Below are 22,831 nucleotides of genomic sequence, written 5' to 3' on the forward strand. Positions count from 1 at the left end.
AACTTTGTAAAGGCGAGTGACCAAAATGAACATTAAATATGATTTTAAAAAATAAAATAGTTGAATGACCAAAACAATATTATGGAAATAGGTGAATGACTAAATACATAGTTTACCATTTTGTTATTTATTTAGTATTTTCATTTATTTATTTATTTTTATGTTACTTGGACGTTTATTATAAAACAGTCGAGCACCAAATATGAGTGGGCAATTAAGCTGAAGCCAAAGCAGTTTTCTAAAGGGAAGAAGAAGAAAAATGGAGGTGGAGCGAGTGCAGGCCATTGTTTCATCGTCTCTAACCAAAGAAAACATCCCCGAAGAGTTCATCCGACCCGAAGATGAACAGCCGGCGATCACAACATTCCATGGTCCGATCCCCGATATCCCCGTCATCGATTTCAGCCACCCTGATCAGGCAGATATCGTCCGTTCGATGGCCAACGCCAGCAGGGACTGGGGGATATTCCAGGTGGTGAACCACGGGATACCCTTGGATCTGATCCAACGATTGCAGATGGTTGGCAAGCAGTTCTTCGATCTTCCACAAGAGGAGAAAGAGGTGTACGCTAACACACCCGGTGCACCTTCCCTTGAAGGGTACGGAAGCAAGCTTGCCAGAGATGTTAATCGAAAGAAGAACTGGGTTGATCATCTCTTCCACAGGATATGGCCTCCTAACTGTATTAACTACCAGTTCTGGCCCAAAAATCCTCCTTCTTACAGGTGATTATCCCCTTAGTTTATGCATGAGATAATTATTTACTTTTGGTTTAAGTATAAGGGTAAAGGATACAAATGGAATTGAGTTATAGGATGTTATTCTGTTAAATTATCGACTATTAAAGTTATAAAGTGGTCTATTGAGTTAGGATATTGTTTTTTAATTCTTCTATTATTAAAAGTTTCAAAATGTTCATCCGATTATTAGTGGCGGAACTTGATAGAATTTGGGCGGTAATTTTGATTTTTTTTAAACAGAGGTTTAAATTGAAACTTTAAAAAAATTGAAGGGATCAGTTTATATTTTTTCAAAAAGATTGGGGGTCTAACTGTAATTTTTGAAATTTTGAGAGGCTTTAAAAACTATGGAAGGGTTTTAATTAAGAATATTAAACAATTAAAGATTAAAATGAATTTCTAAAAATTTTGTAAGGGCCAAATGAAATATTTTGAAATATTTTAAGGTTTAAATTATAATTTTTCAAACTTTTGTAGGGTTGTGACGCCCACCAACCTCCATTGTGTTCCGCCATTGCCGACTATTTATATGTTCTTAACTCGTCATTTTCTATTAAAATATTAACAGTTGTTTGAGCTAGACGTTAACATGCTGCTTATGATATGATAAAATCAAATTTTAATGATGTTTACTGGCGCTGACTCAATGACATAATGTTTAAAATATTGGCTCGACAAAATAAAATAAACAGATAGTCGATCCACAAAATATAGCTCAAACAGTTCTGAGATCAAATTTTATCATATCTTAGCCAACAGGTTAAAATCCAGCTCAAGCGTTCATCAATTTTTTAACGAAAAAGAATAATTTTGGAACATATGAATAATCGGATGACCATTTTGTAACTTTTCTAGTCAAATACTCAACAAAACAATGACACTTAGTTGAAATGTCATTTTGTAACTTTTAATAGTTTAAGACTCAACAAAACATCATGTATTCGGGAGACCATTTGTGTACTCTAACCTTGAATATAAGACAATATATCTGATTTGGTTGCAGAGAGGTGAACGAGGATTATGCACAGGAGATGAGAAAGTTGGTGGATACGCTGTTGAAATGGCTGTCAATGGGGCTAGGGTTTGAAGAAAATGTGCTGAAACAAGGAGCAGGAGGCGAGGAGATTGAGTATTTGATGAAGATAAATTATTATCCGCCATGTCCACGGCCCGATCTTACTCTTGGGGTGCCTTCCCACACTGATATCTCTCTCATGACCGTTTTGGTCCCCAACGAGGTCCCTGGATTGCAAGTCTTCAAAGATGGCCATTGGATCGAAGCCGAATACATCCCCGGCGCCCTCATTATTCACATTGGCGATCAGATTGAGGTTACATCCATCCCTTAATTCTCTCTCTCTCTCTTTTTTTTCAATTAGTAAGCATTTATAGTAAATCAAAAGCTATGTTGCATGGATAAGACAATCCAATGCCGTTTCAAGTATCCAATACATTCCTGAGATGACACGACGGGTATAATTTGGGTACATATCAAAGATATTTCATGTTGAAGGGGAATGACTAGCACTAGCAGAGCCAATATGTATTGTTATATATATATATATATATATATATATAAACAAAACAAACCAAAACGACACCCTTTTAGAAAAGTTTTAACATATTTTAAAAAAGAAATTGACTCTAAATTTAAAAAAAAATTAATAATAAAAGTTTTAGAATACAATTTTCTCAATTAAAAAAAATTCTTCAAATAATTTCTAAATTTGACACTCTAAAACAAATTTTATAGCTCTGCCCCTGACAGCTAGAATTAGTTGAGTGCATCAAAGAGATTTTTTAGATGTATTGGGAATGATGTTTGACCTTTACACACGTACACATAGTTATTTTTTAGATTTAACTTAAAATAATAATAACAACAACAGTAATAATAATAACAATTATTTTTTAATAAGAAATTGAAAGTTGGTTTTGAAATTTGTAATATCAACTAACTTCCGATGAATTTTCGGATGAGATCCATATATTTTTTTTGATTGAGATGCCTTCTTACGTATGAATCGTCTTTCAGTTAACTTTCTAACACATATCAAAATGCCTCAATTAGATGTTGAAAATTTAAGATATGTTCGTTTTAGTTAAGATAGAAGTTTTAAAATTTATTTATATTTATCGTACATGTACCATATAATTTTGAAAATTATCATTTCACATCTCTATTTATGTTCATGTATCCGTATAAGTGCAACATAGATTAAAAGTATTAATGAAATTAGCATAACAAATGCAGATACTAAGTAATGGGAAGTACAAGGCAGTGCAGCACCGGACCACGGTGGACAAGGAGAAAACGAGGATGTCATGGCCGGTATTCGTGGAGCCACCAGCGGAGTATGTCGTCGGGCCACTTCCTCAGTTTGTTGATCCACAAGATCCTCCTAAATACAAGTCCAAGAAATACAAGGACTATAGGTATTGCAAACTCAACAAGCTACCCCAGTAGATGAACCCTAATATGCAATAAATAAGTGGCATGTCCTATTTTATTACTGTTTTGGAGATTTTATTGTTCATGTTTGCCTTCGGATTTTGCTTTGAGCACCAATATGTAATGGTGTATATATGTTGTATGAACCGCCTCTTGAATGAATGATATGTTTTCCGCGTATTCACAGTCTATTTCCACTCATTTAATATGTTTAAATTTTTATAAAACTAAAAGAATTTTATATTATGTAAGTGAATTTTAATTAGGGGTGTGTAAAAAGATCCGATCAGAAAATTTAGATATTTGATCCATTTTTTTATTTTCAGATCGGATATCCAGAAAAAATCAAATAATCAGATCGGATATATTTCAATTTCGAATTATCTGATAATTCGAAAAAATTAGGTTTTTAGATTTTAGATAGCATTTATCCCATTAAAGAATAACTCACTAGCCCATTAAAGATCTAGCTCAATAAAAATTAGGATATTTAATTATTTATTTTGTGTGAGTAATATTATATATATATATATATAATATATATAGTAGAGGTGTCAAATAAGTTGCATTAAGTCGCAAAATATAAAATTTAAAGTTAATTTTTGTCAAATTAAATTTTATATTTGGATCCAGATATCTAATCCGAAGTCCGGATATCTAAGTTTTTCAGATCAGATACAAACTAATATTTTAGGTATCCAAAATTTTAAATATATGAATTTTCAGATCGAATTCGATCTGATATCCAAATTTACATACCCATATATATAAAAACAATAACAATTGTCTCAGTTTTGTACAAAGTGGGAGATGGAAAGATACTTATAAATTGAAACTTTGAAAGTTTAATGTCATTTTTTATAATTCATTTGATTAAACATATAATCATTAGATGATTAAATATACAATTCATTAGATGAAATATACTATTCATTATATCGCATTTGTGACAACGAACGTTGGTATAAGTGATTGAGATTTAGGAATTTGAGCTTGTAAGGCCAAGTTCAAATCTTACCACCGTGACTTTTGGTGGACAATCTGTAAATTCATATATAAATTCCAATTAGGTTTTAGGTATGCCCTGGCCTTGGACTGGGAGAGCCACCTCTAACCTAAAATTTTTTGTACCAAAAAATAGTATATCGCATTTGTAATTAGATACATAATTATATATTTTATTGAATTAAATGTATAGTTTATTATAGGCACAATATTAAAAATGTCCTTAACATTTGAAAAAATAGTCACTTTAGTTCTTGTTCTTTTTAGCACTTTGACTTCTAATATTTTATTTTAAGCAAAATAATCCATCTGCAAATGTAAATCGTTAGATAACAAACGATCAACGTTTAAATTAACTTAACGAATTCATGTAGACAAAAAAATATTGACATGGCATATCCATGCATAGTACCTTATCAGCAAAACAAAATCACAAACATATTGGTGCTACAATTTTTTATTGAAATTGATTTTATATAATTATTTTTTATTAGATTAATTAAAACTAATTAAATCATCATCTGATTGGTTTAAAAATAAAAAGAAGTTAAAATTTGCACCATGGGTTGATGGTGAATAGCTCAACACCATACCATTAAGCCAACCTACTATTTTGTTGTTCTTTTTCAAGAAATATTATATATGTTAAATACATTAATTTAAAAAGTGAAAAATATTATTGATTTGATATTGATAGAGTTCGAACCCAATACCAAAATTTAAAAATTTAAAATTAATTTCAACTTCAGTTCAAATTAAATTAATAAAATTTAACTTGAATTTAATTTAATTATACATTTCAAACTTAATATCGACTAAATAAAATAAAATGGTCAAATGTATTCAATTATATTTGGTTGAACTCAATTACTTAGCGAAAATTCGTTTAGAAATTTAACACAAATTTTGGATTAATAATTTTAAATACTAATTGTCGTAACCAATTTTCGCTGGCGAAAACCGATTCGACTTATTTGAAAAATAAATATAAATTAATTTTAATAAAAAGATGGGAGTCGCCACCAATCATTTTTAAGGTGAGATTGAAAAACCTAAAATCATGTCATTTAAAAAAAAATTATTTTACTAAAAATACCAAGTTTTGATTTGCGAAATAAGAAATAAGGTTCGAGAGTCGGCTATGTGAGGAGAATGATTAGTACCCCACAACGCCCAAAATTGATACCTAATCGATTACCCTATATTTTTAAATTAAAAATATTAAGTTCAAAATTTTATTTAATTTAAAAATCACCATGTATGAATATTCTGAGAAGGATGTCGATCTACCAAAACTAATAACGACCGCTCCCAAGCAAAAGCGGAAGCTTCGTTATTGATCCCAATAAATGAACATTACCTTATCTATTTTAAAATCATGATGCGAGGTTTTAAAAATGATGTTGATTTACTTCAGGAATTAATAGCTGGCACCCCCGGACAAAAGCGGGAGATAACTACTAACCCAACATTGCCTTATTTTGAAAACAAAATACAATCAAACAATCAGTTATGAAACTTAATTATACTAAATGAATTAATTAAGGATTCCCTCTAACTTAAAATGTCAAATACAAAATTTAAAGAACCTAAGGGATTAAACCTAAAAATGTCTGCCCTAATATTAACCCAAATCATTTTTAATAATTTATTGAATCGAATAATTAAAATGGAATCTCGAGCATAAGCGAGGATCAAATTAAGAACTCTCCTAAATTGAATGATTAAATGTGAAGTTAAACCTATGATGGAGGCTCTATTCATTAACCTAGTCAATTTTAACCACTTATTGATTCGGATAATTAAAATGGAACCTTGAGCAAAAACGAGAATCAAATTAAAAATTTCTCCTAAATTAAAGGACTAAGGTGAAATTAAATCTAAGGCGAATGATCTAATATTAAACCCTAATAAATTTTAAACAAATTAATCGAATAATTAAAATAGAAGCTCGAGCACGAGCGGAGACTATTCAAACTATCATCCTAATTAAGATAATAAAAAATTACAAGATACTAAACCTAAAATTAAGGCTTTATTTCAGTCAAGAATAAATTGCAGAACCTAATTAAACTAAATCTAAAAATAAGGCTTTAGGTATTAAATCCAGGTAAATTTTAAAATTTGAATTGAATGATTAAAATAGAACCTGGAACACATGCGAAGAATATTTTAAAATTCTTCTAATTATTCTAACTAAGATCCTAACAGAAAGTAAGAGTTAAACTTAAATCCAGTAACCTACATTTAAAAGGAAATAAATAAATAAATAGTGTGAAACGAGTAAATAAAATATTAACATAAAATATGATAATAACAAGTAAACTAATAGTAAAAAGGAAACACAATTAAACTTTTAACCTAACAAAACGAAATTAGAAAGAACAAAGACCATGAGTTAAAACATAAAGAATAGATTAAAAAAAACAAACAAGTTTAAAATAAAATACCATAGACTTAGCAACAATAGTGAACGGCCAAAATTAAGGAAAATTGTGGGAAATAGATTAACTCAAAGACGACGACTATCAGGTATGTCTAAACCGATCCCAAAACTACATAAAACTCTTCTTTTCTCTTCTAACCCGAGCTGTAAATGAGACGAGATAGATCGCGAGCTACTTAAGATCGACTCGATCAAGGTTCGATAAATACTCGGATCAAATGGACTCAACTCGAGCTCGAGCTCGACTCGAGTTCTTAACGAGCCGAAATGAGCTACTCAATATTCGACTCGAAAAGCTCGTGAGCAACTCGAAAAAAAATGTTATATTATAATTTTATATTTTTTTTAAAATTACATTATTAAAAATATATTAAAAATACACTATTGATAATTATAAATTTTAAAAATATATTAAAAATTCTATAATACAACTACCCTCAAATTTTAATTTTTTAATTAACCACCAAAGTCTAATTGTTACATTGTATATCACTAAAAGAAAAATAAAAGTAAATTTAATTAAGCACATGTTAGATTACACGTGTTTGGTTGATTTTTTTTTAACTTTTTACTGCACAAGTACCTGACAACGTAGAAAAATAAAATAAAAAAATAAGAAAAAACAACCAAACAATAGTAAAATTGAAAATAGTTAAAAATTATTTTTGAATAAATATTCTTATATTTATTTTAAATTAATAAAAAATTATTTATCTAATGACAAATATTTAATATATATCTAATGATAATATTTTTAATAACTAATTTCTTAAATTGTTGTTATATTTTGAGGTTTCAGGTTCAAATATCATAAATATCAAGGGTTTGAGTATTTAATATCAAGATACTATATTGTACTTACCTCATAAATCGGTACCAAGTCGATTAATTAATGTCTTTGCAATGAACCCTAACCCTAAACTAAACTCTTAATCCGATCATATGATAGGGGTTAAGTTATGCACATGAAGGTAACATACAAATTATGCAAAATGATGTTATGTGACTCCTAAATAAATCATTCGCATACTTATACATAAACATATCAACATGCAAAATAAATATACACAACTAATTAAAGAAAACAATCCTAAATAGAGACTAAATTAAGAGAAACCTAAATGTGAGGACTAATTTAAGCTAAATATACTAACTTTAGAATGATGATTAAATTCAAGTAAATGTAAAATTAAACTTCCAAAATTAGAATTAAACCAATGACTTAAATACAAAATGTGCATAAACTACAGGGTCTTATATACAATTGATCCTATTCGGTTTAAACTAAAATAATATGAAAAATAACATAAATGACACATGAACATTTAAAACAATTAAGCAAATTTAAAAAAATATGATTAAATACAAAAATTAAAATACAACATACCAAACTATAAATTTATTAAATATGCGGATCCAATTGTGAATTCCAAATTGAAAACAATCATAATATCTCACATCAGTAGGTGAATAGCGAGAGAATCCTTGAGTCTATTATAAAAGACGAGGGGATGCACAGGTTTAAGGCATCTTTGCGCTTGGGGCAATTGAGTTTGAATTGAGCTCAAAATCGAGCTTCAATCGAGCTCGAGTCTCGAGCTTCAATCGAGCTCCTGATTTGTTTTTGAGTTCGAACATTTTTAAGTTCGAGTCGAGTTTCAATATTATATTTCGAGTTCGAGTTGAGTTTGATAATTTTTAACTTTTGATTTTTTTAATCGAATCGAGCTTTCTTTTAAAGTTTTTGAGTTCGAATCGAGCTCAACAATACTAGAACTCGACTCGACTCGTTTACCCTCCTTACCCCAACTAGAGAACCAAAATGCCCCCCTAAACTCCTCTAAATCGAACCCCGATTTCTCACATTCTTGGGACTCAACGAACCAAAAGGCCTCACCTTTCCACTCCCCTACGAAAAGACCCCTGGCGGCCATGGGAAGAGGCCAAAGAGATCCACCGTGGGGTTCTAAAACAAAAGGTAAAACCCAAAAACCTAGTTCCTATTTCGTTCTATTTCTTGTTTTGAAGAAAATGGCTGATGGAAAAAAAATGAAAAGATCTGCCAAAAAGCTCTCTGATTTCTATTGCTTCGTTTTTGAATAACGGAAAAAACCCCTACAGATTACAAAAACCCATAAAATTGAAAAGCCTTTTCTCTTCTTGTTCTGACTTGTTGTTTCTTTTTTGTTTTGTTTTCTTGTTCATGGTGGCTTGATGATGCATTGGCGTGGACGGTTTGATGCCGACCGAATCATAGGCATGGGCTCAGCAGGACAATCGAGGCATTAAATGCCCCGGATTTCTTGCGATTTTCTCGGCTCAATCGGAATCGGCGACGGCTTTAATGGTTGGCGGCGGATTGGCGGTGGTTGCTAAAGGATAGAGACCCTTAAAGATTAGGGTTTAATCTAGGCCGTTGGATCATCTTTAGATCCAGTGGTTGATAGAAAAGGTGGCTAGGGTTAGGGTTAGCCAAATCTTCTTTAAGTTATGGGCCAACTAGGGTTTAGTATGATTTGGGCCTGGTGTGTTGTAAAAGGACTGGATTGCTTAATTTTCATATTTTGAGATTTTTGGTTTATTTATTTAAAATAAATAAAACGGGTTTAAAAGGTAGGCCTAAATAAAATTAGTGATTACAACTAGGGATGGCAACTCAACCCGAATCCGACGGGTTTCGACCCGATCCGATCGGGTCGGATTTTTTTAAAAAAATTTCGGGTTCGGGTCGGGTTTTTTTTAAATGCACTGTTCGGGTCGGGTCGGGCCGGGTCGGGTTTAGGGTAAAAAAAATCCGACCCGACCTGATCCGAAAAATATATATAATTTTATCTTATATATTTAGGGATAATTACAATAATATCCTTCCATATATAATTTTTTTCAATTAAGTCACTGTTTTTATTGAATTAAATTTTTTTTTATTATTTCGGGTCGGGTCGAGTCGGGTTTCTAAGTCATATATTCGGGTCAGGTCGGGTCGGGTGAAACATTAATTTTGTCGTGTCGGGTCGGGTCACGGGTGGAGAACCCTTTCTTCTTGGGTCGAGTCGGATGGCTCAAAAACTCGACCCGACCCATTGCCATCCCTAATTACAACTGTCTTTCTTTGATTCATTATTGTAAAATAAGAATAGAACAAAGATATAAAACACTAATTTTATCTGATGAGACTATTAACGAATTTCGAGCTCTAAATTCTTATTAGTATGAACTCTTTGCTCTGTTGTAAAGGTGATTGTTGAGTTTGTACAAACTCTCTTATATGAACTTTTCTTTGTCGCTTTTATCGTTCATTATGAGTAGGGGGAGAGGACTTAACTTTTATAAAATAATCTTTCTTTTTATGTTAATATCATATCACTTCATGTTCATATCGATTTGAATTGTATCTCCTTAATTAACCGATAAGATTTAAACTCTTAATATTTTTGAATTAAATTATCTAGTATTCTCCCACTTGGCCCATGTGATATTTACGCCATAGTTTAGTGATAATCATAATATGTTTAAATTAAACTAAATCATTTTATACGTTGATCATATCATAAAATCATCATCATAACGATAATATGTTATTAGTTCAACATAATTCCATCCATGTATCACAATATTAGCTTCAAACTTAATATGATCTATAATGAGATATATATCCTGTTAATACTTAAGTAATTCATTCATGTATTTATACTAATCATAAAAAACAAAATATTGAAAAATCAGAAACGATATTTAAATGAGCAAGGTACATAGGAGCATGTATAAGACAATATCAATTATGGTACCCAATAATGCCCATACTTTTGATATGTTCATTAAATATATTGAGCGACAATCTTTTTGTTAATGGATCCACAATCATAAGAATAGTGTTAATGTGTTCGATTGATAAACTCAAATATTCAAACCCTGTCATTTGTGAATGGAGTAAATTGGGTTGGGAGGGCCGCCTTCGTCTCTGCAGTATATGATCTGGATTAGTCGGTCTATAGATTAGATACCAGTGATTAATTAAAAAAAATTATTCCACTTCCATATGTTTTACACCCTTTTTAATAATTGTTTTTAAAAAAGAAGACTGATGTAGTATTATTACAACAAATTTTCAGCAATAATACTATCGATAAATCCAAGTCCTAAAATACAGCTCTACAACCATAAACCATGAATAATGACTTCAAAACATGCATTTCATTCCTTACAAGTACCTAGGTACTTTTTTCACATCTTTCCAATAATCTAATCCCATGTTACTTTGATATCTACCTAACATATCGAAAATAAAATTGATGTTTGGCTTGGAACAAGTATGAGCATACATCAAGCTTCCAACTACATATGCATAAACAATCATTTTTGTTTCTCTTATTTTTAATTCATTCTTTGGATATTGTATAAGGCTCAATTTATATCCCTTTTGAATTAGAACAACATTTGAAGTGTATTTTTCCATCTTAAACCTCTTTAAAACCTTATTAATATATGTTTTTTTGAGACAATCCCAACACTCATCGTGATCTGTTACAAAATATTTAACTCCTATCACATAGGATGTCTCACTTAGGGGTGTTCAAAAATACCCGACCCGAACTACTCAATCCATTGACCTTCCGACCCGGTTAAAAATATCGGGTATTTATAATAAAAATACCCAATTTTCAGAGTCGGGTACCCAGCCCTTTTTTTGGGTTTTCGGGTCTGGGTCGGATCACAAAATATCCTTTAACCGGGTACCCACCGACCCTGTACCCGAATTCTTATATATTTTTTATTCCTAATTCTCGAATTATTTCACCATAATATTTTAAGTTCTTAATTTCTTAAACCATTTCACTTTAAGATTCTAAATTATTAATTTTTTTTAAATTATTTCAGCATAACAATCTAAATTATAATTATATTTTTAAATTGTATTTTAATAAGTTTTATCTTTTAATTATAAAATTTAAATTTTTAAATTTTATGAGTAGATTAGTATTATAGACCTTTAAATTTAGAATTTTTCTATGTAATTTTCTTTAAAAAATAATATAATTTAAATAAAAAATAAAAAAGATATGAAACGGTATCCGTGACCCGAAAATACGGATACCCGATTTTGAACACTCCTAATCTCACCCATGTCCTTTATCTCAAAGTTCAAAGAGAGAACATTTTTGGTCTCATGTAATAAGGTAAGATCATTAGAAGATTATGATTTTTACAATTAGAATAAATAATCAAGAAAAAATGAATTTTGATCTATCGAATTGATTTTTGGAGAAAACTTTTGTTGAAAAGAATCGATTAGGAAAAATTTGATTTCTCCCACTTGATCCCTTAGGGTGCGTTTGATTCATGGAATGTAAGATTACCAGTAGTAATAGGATTACCGGCGGGAATAAGATTACCGACGGGAATAAGATTACCGACGGGAATAAGATTACCGGCGGGAATAAGATTACTGGGAATGCTGTATTTTCTGTTTGGTTCGTTTAGTAGGAATGTAAGATTACAGTGTTTGGTTAAAGAAATAAAATATTATTGGAATGTATATTTTACCAAATTGTCCTTATTATATATTTGTTTAAAAAATTTATATATTTTCTTTAAAAAATTTAACTTCATAAAATTTATATATTTTTTTTACAAAATTGAAAAGATAAATAGGTTTAATGAAAGAGTAAAATTTTATTTTAACCCTTGAACTTCATATAAAATTCTAATTATGGACTTTTTTTATAAATCTAAAATAGTTCAAGGATAAATTTGTAATTTAACCTTCGTAGATTTTTTATTATTCAACGACAGAAGAAGGATATTTTTGAAATTTTTTAAGGGCATTTTAGTCCAAAACACCGATAATCCAACAATACCTAAAGAAAGGAGGGTAATCACATTTCCGGTAATATACCCCCTGATCGCTTGTAAATGTATATGCTAAGGCAAGCAATTCTGTGCAAGTATACACAATCGAATCAAGTAATATAGGATAAGTGAGTATCGTCTCCTCAGGGATTGGTCTAGAAATTTATCTTCACCACAACTAGAACTAGTGGTCACAAGCTAATTCCTACTATCTTGTCAAACTAAAAAGCTAATATTAATAAAACAAGGAAATATTATAATGTATGATTGCAGAAAAGTTTGGTCGAGGCAAAATATAGATGCAGACTACTAAAAAAAACAAAGACAAGTGTTGATTTAAATATAATTCAAACAACCTCATATATTCAGACTTACCACAAAGCACTTATGCTAATATTTTGTATTAACAACAATTACTCTAAGTTTAGAATGAATTATTATGACTTGCTTAAGTTGCCCGACAGGATTACTAAGTATTCTTAGACGGTTGGTACAACAATACTACTCAGCGTTAACTACAACCCTTGGTTTGTCAGACTGTTGTTGTAGCAATACCTCTCAGTGTGAACTATAGGCATTGTATATCCTACTCTAGTGTCTATCCTTTTTAGTCGATTGAAACCTGCTCCTTATCTCTAATGTAGACAAGTTAGAACTTCACAATCCTGGATCCATTCCATTGTTCACGTAGATCTATCTTAATCCTCTCGAATCTAAGTATCACTATCTAGACAAAAGGCGATCTCTCGATGCTCTTACATTGCCAAGACATGTTTTACCAAAACCCCAAGTAATCTCTTGATGCTCTTACAATGTCAAGGTAGAATATTCAAACAATGAACAAAACAATCATGAGCAAAAACATAATTCGTCATTTATAAAACAGAAAATAATTGTCTAGGCAAAACAAATATTAACACCAAGTAAGACAGTCATGGTGCTATAAAAAAGTCATTAAAGTATCATCATTTAATATATCCCCAAATATGTAAAGAAATTAAGAACAAAGGAAGAAAGACTCCCAAAACTGGGGCTCTGCTGTGACAATTATGATCAGTACCACGCCTGCCTTGGGGATCAGCCACTCTCGAGACCTGATCACCACTTTGCTACAGTCTGGATATGAAGGACACCAAGAAAGGTCGGTTGGTAAACGGTGGGAAAACAGTGCAGTTGCTCGCTCACGCCTTAAGTAAAGCTCTTCTTTTTTCTTCCTTGCCCTTTGTTTTGGCGCCTACTGCTAATTATTTATAAGGAAGAATCTCCTAGGGTTTCGCATGATTGGAGATTCCTTAAATAACTGTTTCTATCTTGTCCAGACTTAAAAAGGAAAGGCGGCTGGCAGCTGTCAGAATATTTAAGTCTTGCTTGCACGTGAATGAGGTCATCCAATTGGAGTGTGACATAGGCAGTTTCGTCATACTCGCTTCAGACTCTTCAGATAAATCTTGCCTCAGCGAGATAAATCTGCTCCTCACGTTCTTCTCTCTTCCATTGGCCCTTGCAAATTATGTTGTCACGACTAAAATGTTCTTCCTTATCAGTTTCCTGCACATACACAATCCACACAAATCCATTCTCCTCAGCAGCATCAGTTAAACCAAATAAATCTTGTCGAAGCAAAACTTATCAACCACAAGCAAATATAACCTAAATGCAACTAAATGCAGCTAAAATACTGTGCATACTTTGTTTAGACGAGCAATAACTTAAGTGAAAAGACTAGAAATTGAGTCTTTTTACGAAGTTATCACACCCCCAAACTTAAGCTATTACTTGTCCTCAAGCAATGTACAATATCTAGAAGAAAAGTAAAATGGTCATGGCAAATCAGTGTTAAGAAAATCATATGGTTTGAGATTTCAGCCCTCGGCAAAAATAGTTGGCCTCAACATGTTCGACAATCATATCAGTCAAGTCCATTCCCTAGTCAGGATTCCTTGCTATTGTGTGTGCGTGATTGTAATCAGTCTATGCATAAAGGTAATTAGAAAACTTAAAGTAAGTTCTTCTGGTTTGTCAAGGCATCAAATTATATGTCAGGCTTAGTTTGTACTCCTAGTTATCAACTTTTTCTCTTTTTTTATTATTGGGGAGTCAGCTCATCACACCAACATCCCAAACTCTAGGTGAAAGGGAGCATACCTTCCACCCCCAAGCTAGTCGGGCAGGGTCATCCTGTGACTACTTTCATTCACTCATATGCCTCTGCAACTCTTAATTTCTTATGGAGTTATTATGTTTATGCCTTTGCATAGAGAAATGTCCCTTTTATTTTTCAAGTTTTAAACACTAGGGAGTTCCACCTTATCCTTAAAATATTTTTGAAGTCTTGGCAAGAAGAAAGTTCTTTCCTAAAAATTTTACAGATTACCTTAAGCAGGGACATCCTACAATCATGTTTATAAATTTCAAAGAATCAGGCCTAGGGTTGGTTCTATTCCTTAGACAGTCTTATAATAATTCTAGCCTAGGCAATCAAATTATGCATTCATCATTGGGCATCCCTAATTCATTCCAAACAATAGTCTTAACCTACTTATGTCATGACAACTAAAATTTTCAACCAATTATCATCAATTGCTTTTTAACAAAGTATGACAAAATATGGCACAATACCTCCCCCAAACATGAGGGATGCATTGTCCTCAATGCATGAGAACTAAAACTACATGATGCTATATGCAAATGTAAAAAATAAAAAAAACTAAAATGTAAACTTACTGTGGTAGGGTGGCTTGACTAGATGCAGAGGTTAACAAAGATGAGGAGCTGAGGAACTCGTTTGTGTCGCCATGGCCTTCCTCTGGTACAGGTGAGACATGGGTTTCCAGTGGTGCTACGTCTGTGGATACTTCAGGGGGGAGATTTGATGTCGAGGCGTGGAATGTGTTGCCACCAGCATTGTATTTGAGGAGGACGCTGGGGAAGGGTGGCAGATTGGCGGTTGTGATCGGGAGCAACTCGAAAAAGGCGTTGAGTTGCGTGCCCCTTGACATACTCGAAAAAGATCTCCATGTGATCCTCTAGGCACCCTATCTTCTCACGCATTTCTCGCGTGTGCGTAACAACTGCGGTCATTCTGACCGCGATAATAGATTTTGCTCCCCTCTCCAAACCTTCATGCCGAGCGTTGTCATCGAAACTCATCAGCTTTGGTACTTTCTTCTTGGTGATACCCTCCTTAGATTTAATGAAATCCTCAAAGGGCTCCTCGGGGACCTTCTTTTTCCTGCACAGAGTGGTTATCAAATTAGAAAATAGTAAATTACCCCAGTTTCTTTTAGCACACTCATGGATTTGCTCGAAGATGAGTTCTCCAACCTGGATATTCCTCCCGTATATTATCGAGTGCAAGAGTATCAATGTTTTCACGAGCACAGTTGTGTTGTGAGATGTTGTCATAAGCTTACCCTTGAGAAAATGGTTTCATAATTTAACGATCGGTTTAAGGGCTCGGCGATCGACTCTCTTCCTCGTTGGAGCATTCCCTTCGAACTTGGCCCACCCAAAGCTTAGATCTTCAAGAACTCCACTGTATATTTTATGGTATGACTCAACCACAAATTTCTTATGCTACTCCTCGACTTTCCCCAACTTGATGTATTTGTTTACTGCTGAAGGGGAAAACCAAAGGAGCTTCCCTTAGACATACACCGTGTGGTTTGATGGGTCTTCAAGATGGGCATAGAACTCCCTCGTCATCGCTGGTGATATAACTTTGGGATGGCGAACGAACTTCTCCCAGTTGTGCTTCTTAATTACGTCCATTACCTCTGGTCCAAATGGCTCTTCATCCTCTACTGGAAAGACGAACCCATCTTCCAAGTACACTTATCATTTTTGGAGGATTTTGAAGCTTGCTTCGGCTTCAGCTGTTTGGAAACGCTCAAAGCTCAGTGTTGTGGCTAGGGTTTTCCTTGATCTGGATATGATACTTGGTTGGTACAGTGAAGTTAGCGGTGACGATGAGGAAGCTTTTGTTGAAAGAAAGAAAAATATTCTTGCTTGGTAGAGAGAGAGTGAGGCACGATGATGAATAAGAAGAAGTTGGGCGGGTTTTTTTTCTGGAAAGTAATAGTTGGTTTCGGGGTAAATTGGTCCTTACACGAGGGGAAAAGATTTGGCATTAAATGTGAGATATTTGATTGGACGTAAAGTTGGGGAAAATATTGCTTTCCCTCTTTAATTTTGTCGCCTAAACCTCTTACCATAGGGTTTCCTTTCTTTTCATGCATGCGCTATCTCCCCATGCAACCACATGCCTACAATAAATAAAGAAACAAAAATAAAACGGATAATGAAAGCACAAAATAACCTAATTTATTTATGTATAGAATTCAAATTTTTTTTGCCTAGGCAACGAATTTTGTTCAAGTAAGTAAGGCAAACTCTTGGGTATCATGTGCCATTGATGCCGATTTGTCATGCATGACTAGGGCTCTTTTGTACTCCTTTAGCCTGTGCCCGTTCACCTTGAAGATGGAACCATCGTATTGGTTCTGGATTTCTATTGCTCCATTGTTATGGACTTGATGTACAATGAACGGTTTGACCATCGTGATTTTAGCTTGCCTGGGAATAACTTAAGACGTGAATTGTAGAGCAATACTTGTTGTCCAGAATAAAATTGCCTAGGTAATATATTTTTGTCATGCCATCGTTTTGTTTTCTCTTTGTACAGACATACATTTTCGTATGCATGTACTCTGAATTCATCCATCTCGTTGAGTTCCAAGAGTTTTCTTTCTCCAGCAAGCTGAGCATCATGTTTAACTTTTTATGGCCCAGTGAGCTTTATGTTCAAGTTCCATAAGTAGATGGTATTCTTTTCTGTAGACCAGTTTGAACGGGGACATTCCTAACGGTGTCTTGAATACTGTGCAATAAGCCCATATTGCTTCATCTAGCTTCAGAGACCAGTCCTTTCGACTTGGGTTGACCATATTTTCAAGGATCTTTTTGATTTTTCGATTAGACACTTTGCTTGTCCATTAGTCTGAGGGTGATATGCCATAGCGATCTTATGTCGCACCCCATATCATTTCAGTGCCTTGGTAATCAATTTGTTTTCAAAATGTGTGCCCTCATCACTAATGATAGCTCTTGGTGTTCCAAATCGTATGAATATATTTTTGTGCAAAAAATTTAACATCGTCTTGGAATCATTTTTAGGTGTTGCAGTGGCCTCGACCTATTTGGATACATAATCCATTGCCAAGAGAATGTACAAATCTCCAAATAATGTGGGAAAGGGTCCCATGAAGTCTATTCCCCATACGTCTAAGAGTTCAATCTCCAGAATATTTTGCCATGGCATCTCATGCTGTTTTGATATGTTCCCTGTTCGTTGGCATCTATCACATAACTTATAGAATTCATGCGCATCTTTGAACAAGGTTGTCCAATAGAATCCGGCTGAAGTACTTTGACCGTTGTTCTCATTCCACCAAAGTGCCCTCCATACGGTGACAAGTGACATTAGTGTAGAATATCTTTCTGTTCTTCTTCTGGAATGCATCTTTGGATTATTTGGTCTCCACATTTCTTGAATAAAAATCGTTTATCCCAGTAATAATGTCATACATCATGTTGAAACTTCTTTCGGCCTTGGCTAGATAAATCAGGAGGAACAATACAACTAACAATAAAGTTAACTATGTCAGCATACCACGGTGTAGCCGTGACAAATAATATTTTGTCATCAGGGAAATCTTCTTGAATTTCTGTTATGTCATGACAATCACATTTGTTAGCTAGCATAGACAAATAGTCTGTCACTTGATTTTCTGTATGCCTTTTATCTTTGATCTCTATTGTAGTAATAATATTCATCAAATTAGCCTAGGCTTTGCATCATTTTTATTGATCAAATATTTAATGGCAGAATGATCTGTATGCACAATTACCTTAGTGCCTATTAGATATGACCTAAACTTATCGAATGCAAATACTACTGCTAAGAGTTCTTTTTCAGTGGTGATATAGTTTACTTGTGCATCATTAAGAGTACGACTCGCATAGTAGATAACATGAAAGGTTTTACTTTTTGGTTGCTACTACTCCGACTACATAGTCACTAGCATCGCACATGAGCTCAAAAGGTTCGTTCCAGTCCGGTGGGATAACGATTGGTGCTGTCGAGAGTTTCTTCTTCAGTTCTATAAAGGTATTCAAACACTATTATTAAATTCAAATGGATGATTTTGTTGAAGTAAAAGGCATAAGGGTTTAGAGATTTGAGAAAAATCTTTTATGAATCGCCTGTAGAAGCTTGCATGTCCAAGGAAACTGCGTACACCTCTCACGTTGGTGGGTGGGGGAAGGTTTGCAATTACTTCCACCTTGGCTTTATCGACTTTAATGCCTCAGCATGAAATTTTGTGACCCAACACTATTCCCTCGGTTACCATAAAATGACATTTCTCCCAATTTAGTACTAGATTGGTCTCTTCACATCGTACAATACCTTGGATAAATTGCCGAGACGTCGGTCAAAATAATCACCTGAGACGGAGAAGTCGTCCATAATATTTCCATACATTATTCCACCATATCTGAAAAGATTCCATAATGCATCTTTGGAATGTAGTTAGAGCGTTACACAGCCCAAATGACATTCGTCTAAATGCATAGGTACCATATAGGCATGTAAAAGTGGTTTTCTCTTGATCCTCCGGTGCTATGGCTATTTGATTATATCTTGAGTATCCATCGAGGAAGCAATAAAATGCTTTTCCCGCTAACCTATCAAGCATTTCGTCGATAAAAGGAGGAGAAAATGTCTTTCTTTGTGGCTTTATTAAGCTTCATGTAATCCATACATATGCACCAACCCATGACTGTTCTGGTGGTGAGGACCTGTCATGCTGCTTTTAACCATGGTCACACCACCCTTCTTTGGTACACATTGCACCGACTGACCCATGAACTATCGGATATAGGATAAATCACTGTCGCATCCAACCATTTTATAATTTCCTTCATGATTACCTTCTTTATGATTGGGTTGAGCCTTCTTTGGGGTTTCATCGAAGTGCTATTGCTATCTTCTAAATTGATCTTGTGCATGCATATGGTAGGACTAATTCCCTTCAAGTCTACCATTGTCCATCCTAAAGCCTTTTTATGTTGTGATAAAACATTCAATAAATTATTCTTCTGTTCGGAGGTTAGATTGCCAGAGATTATTACGGGTAAAGTTTCATCAATTCCTAGGTATGCATACTTCAAATGTGATGGAAAAGTTTTAAGCTCCAATTTCGGTGCATGTTGTGAAGATGATTCTGGAGAATTAACTTCATAATAATCTAAGGGTTTGAATTTCATACCTAATCTATTATGAAGAATCCTCGATTAATCCTTTGTCTTTCCTTCGTATCCTGCATTGGTGTTGTTTTAAGGCCACTCATTGTGTGCTTTGTTTAGATTTCTGTTGTCAGGGCTATAATTTTCATAATCGTCAAAGTTTTCTTGTTCATGCATCTCATTTGCAGGGTCATGGTACAAAGCGTTGTATTCGTCGAGCCTTAGAGATTCACCATGTCCAAGGATTGTCTTTTCCTCTATTTTTCTAATGCATTGGCATTCCTCTGAGCCACATATTTCATGGAGTTGAATACATTGACGGTGACACTTTGCTCTCCTACTCGCATTATGAACTCTCCCTTTTCATAATCTATTAGGATTCTTCCAGTGGCTAAGAAGGGTTCTCCCAGAATGATCGGTGTGTTTTCATGGGCTTCGCAGTACAAGATGAGGAAATCATTGGGAATATGAATTTGTCTACCTTATTATAATGTCTTCTATTCTGCCTTCAGGCTGCACATAAGACCGATCGGCCGGCTGTAGGATGACTGTGGTTGGACAAGCGTGATATCCTTCGAGTTTCATAAATATGGACTTTGGTATCAAGTTTACACTTGATCCCAAATCAACAAGAGCTCATCCTACAAAGTCATTACCAATTGAGCATGATATTATAAAACTGCCAGTGTCTTTTTATTTTGGTGGGAGTTTTCTTACTGTAGAATAGATTTCTGTTGCCGTGGGAACACGTTCTACCTTCATTTTCTTCGTAATGATGTCCTTAAGAAACTTGGCATAGGAAGGCATTTTCTTGATGGCTTCAAGTAAAGGCACATTGATATACAACTGGTCCAGAATATAAACGAATTTCTTGAATTGGATGTCATCATTATGCTTCTTCAATCGTTGAGGGAACGGTGGTGGAGGCCGTACATTATCTGCTATTGGTGTTGAGGAATCTTTGGCCTTGGCCATGAATTTCTCATTATCTAGACGATGTTTTTCTGAGCCTTCACTCATTTCCTTCTCTTCAGGTGATTCATCTCATTCCTCATTTTCAGCTCGATCCTTTGGTTGTATTATGCCATGGCGAGGACTATTTATGTGTTCTCCCCCAAACTTGTCATTTTGGTTGACTTATGTTCCACTCCTTATGTAAGTACATTGCATTGCTCCTTTCCTGATGTTTAGTGATCTCAGTATCACTAGGGAGATTTCCTTGTGGCGAGAATGCAATGTCGTAGCAATTTGGACTACTTGATTCTCCAATACTCTTAGAGATGAACTATGGCTTTGCAAAAGTGTTGCTTGACTTTGTAGCAAATTTCCTTTATTTTTAATTGTTGCAGAATGCTCGTGCATCAAGGTCTTTGTTGAAGCCATGAAATCTTTTGTCGAAGCCATAAATTCCCATAATGATAATTCCAATGAGTTAGTATTGGAATTAGTGTTTGAGGAAGAAGCTATACCTTTATTATTTTGCCAGGGCTGTTGATTCTGAAAATATTGATGGTCTGAATTATTCTGCTGTGACCTGTAATTTGCTGCTTGAATGTTACCTTTCCCTTGATTGCTCAATGAAAAATTCGGGTGTTGTCTCCAACCAGAATTGTACATATTTGAATAGGGGTAATTATTGCTCCGGTTATAATTGCCCACAAAATTTGTTGACTCATGGTTTTTCGGACATTCACTCTCATGATGGTTGCCGTGAAAAAACATGCATGCGCTATTGGTCACCTTGACTTCTCTTATCTCATTAGGACATTGCAAATTTTCAACATATTAATTATGGTAGAAAGTTGAGCAACTACCGAATCCTTACCCTCTAATTCATATGCTCCAGATGTTTTTCTATTGGTTCCCAATCTTATATTTTGGAATTGATAATCATTATTTTCTATCCTGTTAAGGATGTCAAAGGCTTCCTCGGGTAATTTGTCATGTAAGGTGCCCTTTGCTGAGGCATCTAACGTCATCCTCGGGTAAAACATCACCACCTGCGTCCAGTCATGAAATCCATGGTTGACACATTTGTGAAGTAGACTTTTGTACCTATCCCAACATTCGTACATTGATTCATCATCTCCTTGGCGAAAACTTGCAATGTCATTGCGAAGCTGTGTATTCATATTGGGCAGATTATATCGAAGTAGGAAACTCTTTCATAAATATACCCATGACTCCATTGGCCGAAAGGAACTCTACTGAGCCAGGCTCTCGCTCTATAGCGTAGGGAATAAGAGAAGAGTTTTAGTTTAAGCACGTCTTCATGTACTCCTTGTTGACAAAACGAGTCGTAAACTTCAAGGAAATCACGAATATGTTGTCTAGCGTCTTATTAGGTGAACCACCAAATTGGCCAATAGAGTTTAACATATTAAACATGACCGGTTTAAGTTCAAAATGAGTTGCTTGTATTTCAGGTGCCACTATGCCTGGGTTGAGGTCATCAAGAATTGGGTTCAAATGATCTCATATTGCTCTTGGTCTTGCAACTTATTAATTGATGCATCAGGGTCTCCGAGATCTCCCATGTTGTCTTGCATTTGAAGTTGGTTTAAATGTTCTCTGGTTCTTTGGGCACGTAGCCTTTGTCTGAATGATTGTTCAACTTCAGGGTCGAATGGTTCCAAAGGTTTACTAGAAGATCTCAGGGTCATGCAATAATAAAAACCTACAAAAGAAAATAGTAATCTACGTTAGACTAGTTAAATATAAGGTGACAAAAACTTGTTATGACAAATAAAAATTTCGTTAGTTGCCAATCCTCGGCAACGTTGTCAAAAACTTGATGCTTATAAATTTATATGCTAAGGCAAGCAATTTTATGCAAGTATACACAATCGAATCAAGTAATATAGGGTAAGTGAGTATCGTTTCCTCAGGGATTGGTCTAGAAATTTATCTTCACCGCAACTAGAACTAGTGGTCAGGAGCTAATTCCTACTATCTTGTGAAACTAAAAAGCCAATATTAATAAAACAAGGAAATATTATAATGTATGATTGCAAAAAAGTTTGGTCGAGGTA

General features: G+C 34.1%; 1 protein-coding gene across 2 annotated transcripts in view; it reads left to right on the forward strand.

Annotated features, from left to right (window-relative positions):
* The first annotated feature begins 209 nt into the window (after nucleotides 1-209).
* The window catches only part of LOC120188023 (flavonol synthase/flavanone 3-hydroxylase-like), a 32,962-nt gene continuing 10,340 nt past the window's right edge, over nucleotides 210-22,831 (forward strand). The window contains exons 1-4 of one of the 2 annotated variants that reach the window (XM_039191579.1): nucleotides 210-726; nucleotides 1,745-2,072; nucleotides 2,996-3,219; nucleotides 14,864-14,873. In XM_039191579.1, the coding sequence (XP_039047510.1) occupies nucleotides 260-726; nucleotides 1,745-2,072; nucleotides 2,996-3,208 (1,008 nt within the window). In that variant the 5' untranslated portion in view covers nucleotides 210-259 and the 3' untranslated portion in view covers nucleotides 3,209-3,219; nucleotides 14,864-14,873. Of the gene's footprint in view, nucleotides 727-1,744; nucleotides 2,073-2,995; nucleotides 3,220-5,713; nucleotides 5,762-14,863; nucleotides 14,874-22,831 lie in introns of those variants that run through there. The other variant, XM_039191580.1, reaches the window with a different exon arrangement.

The sequence above is a fragment of the Hibiscus syriacus genome, unplaced genomic scaffold (assembly GCF_006381635.1).
Source record: "Hibiscus syriacus cultivar Baekdansim isolate YM2019G1 unplaced genomic scaffold, ASM638163v2 tig00116937_pilon, whole genome shotgun sequence".
Taxonomy (NCBI): Eukaryota; Viridiplantae; Streptophyta; class Magnoliopsida; order Malvales; family Malvaceae; genus Hibiscus; species Hibiscus syriacus.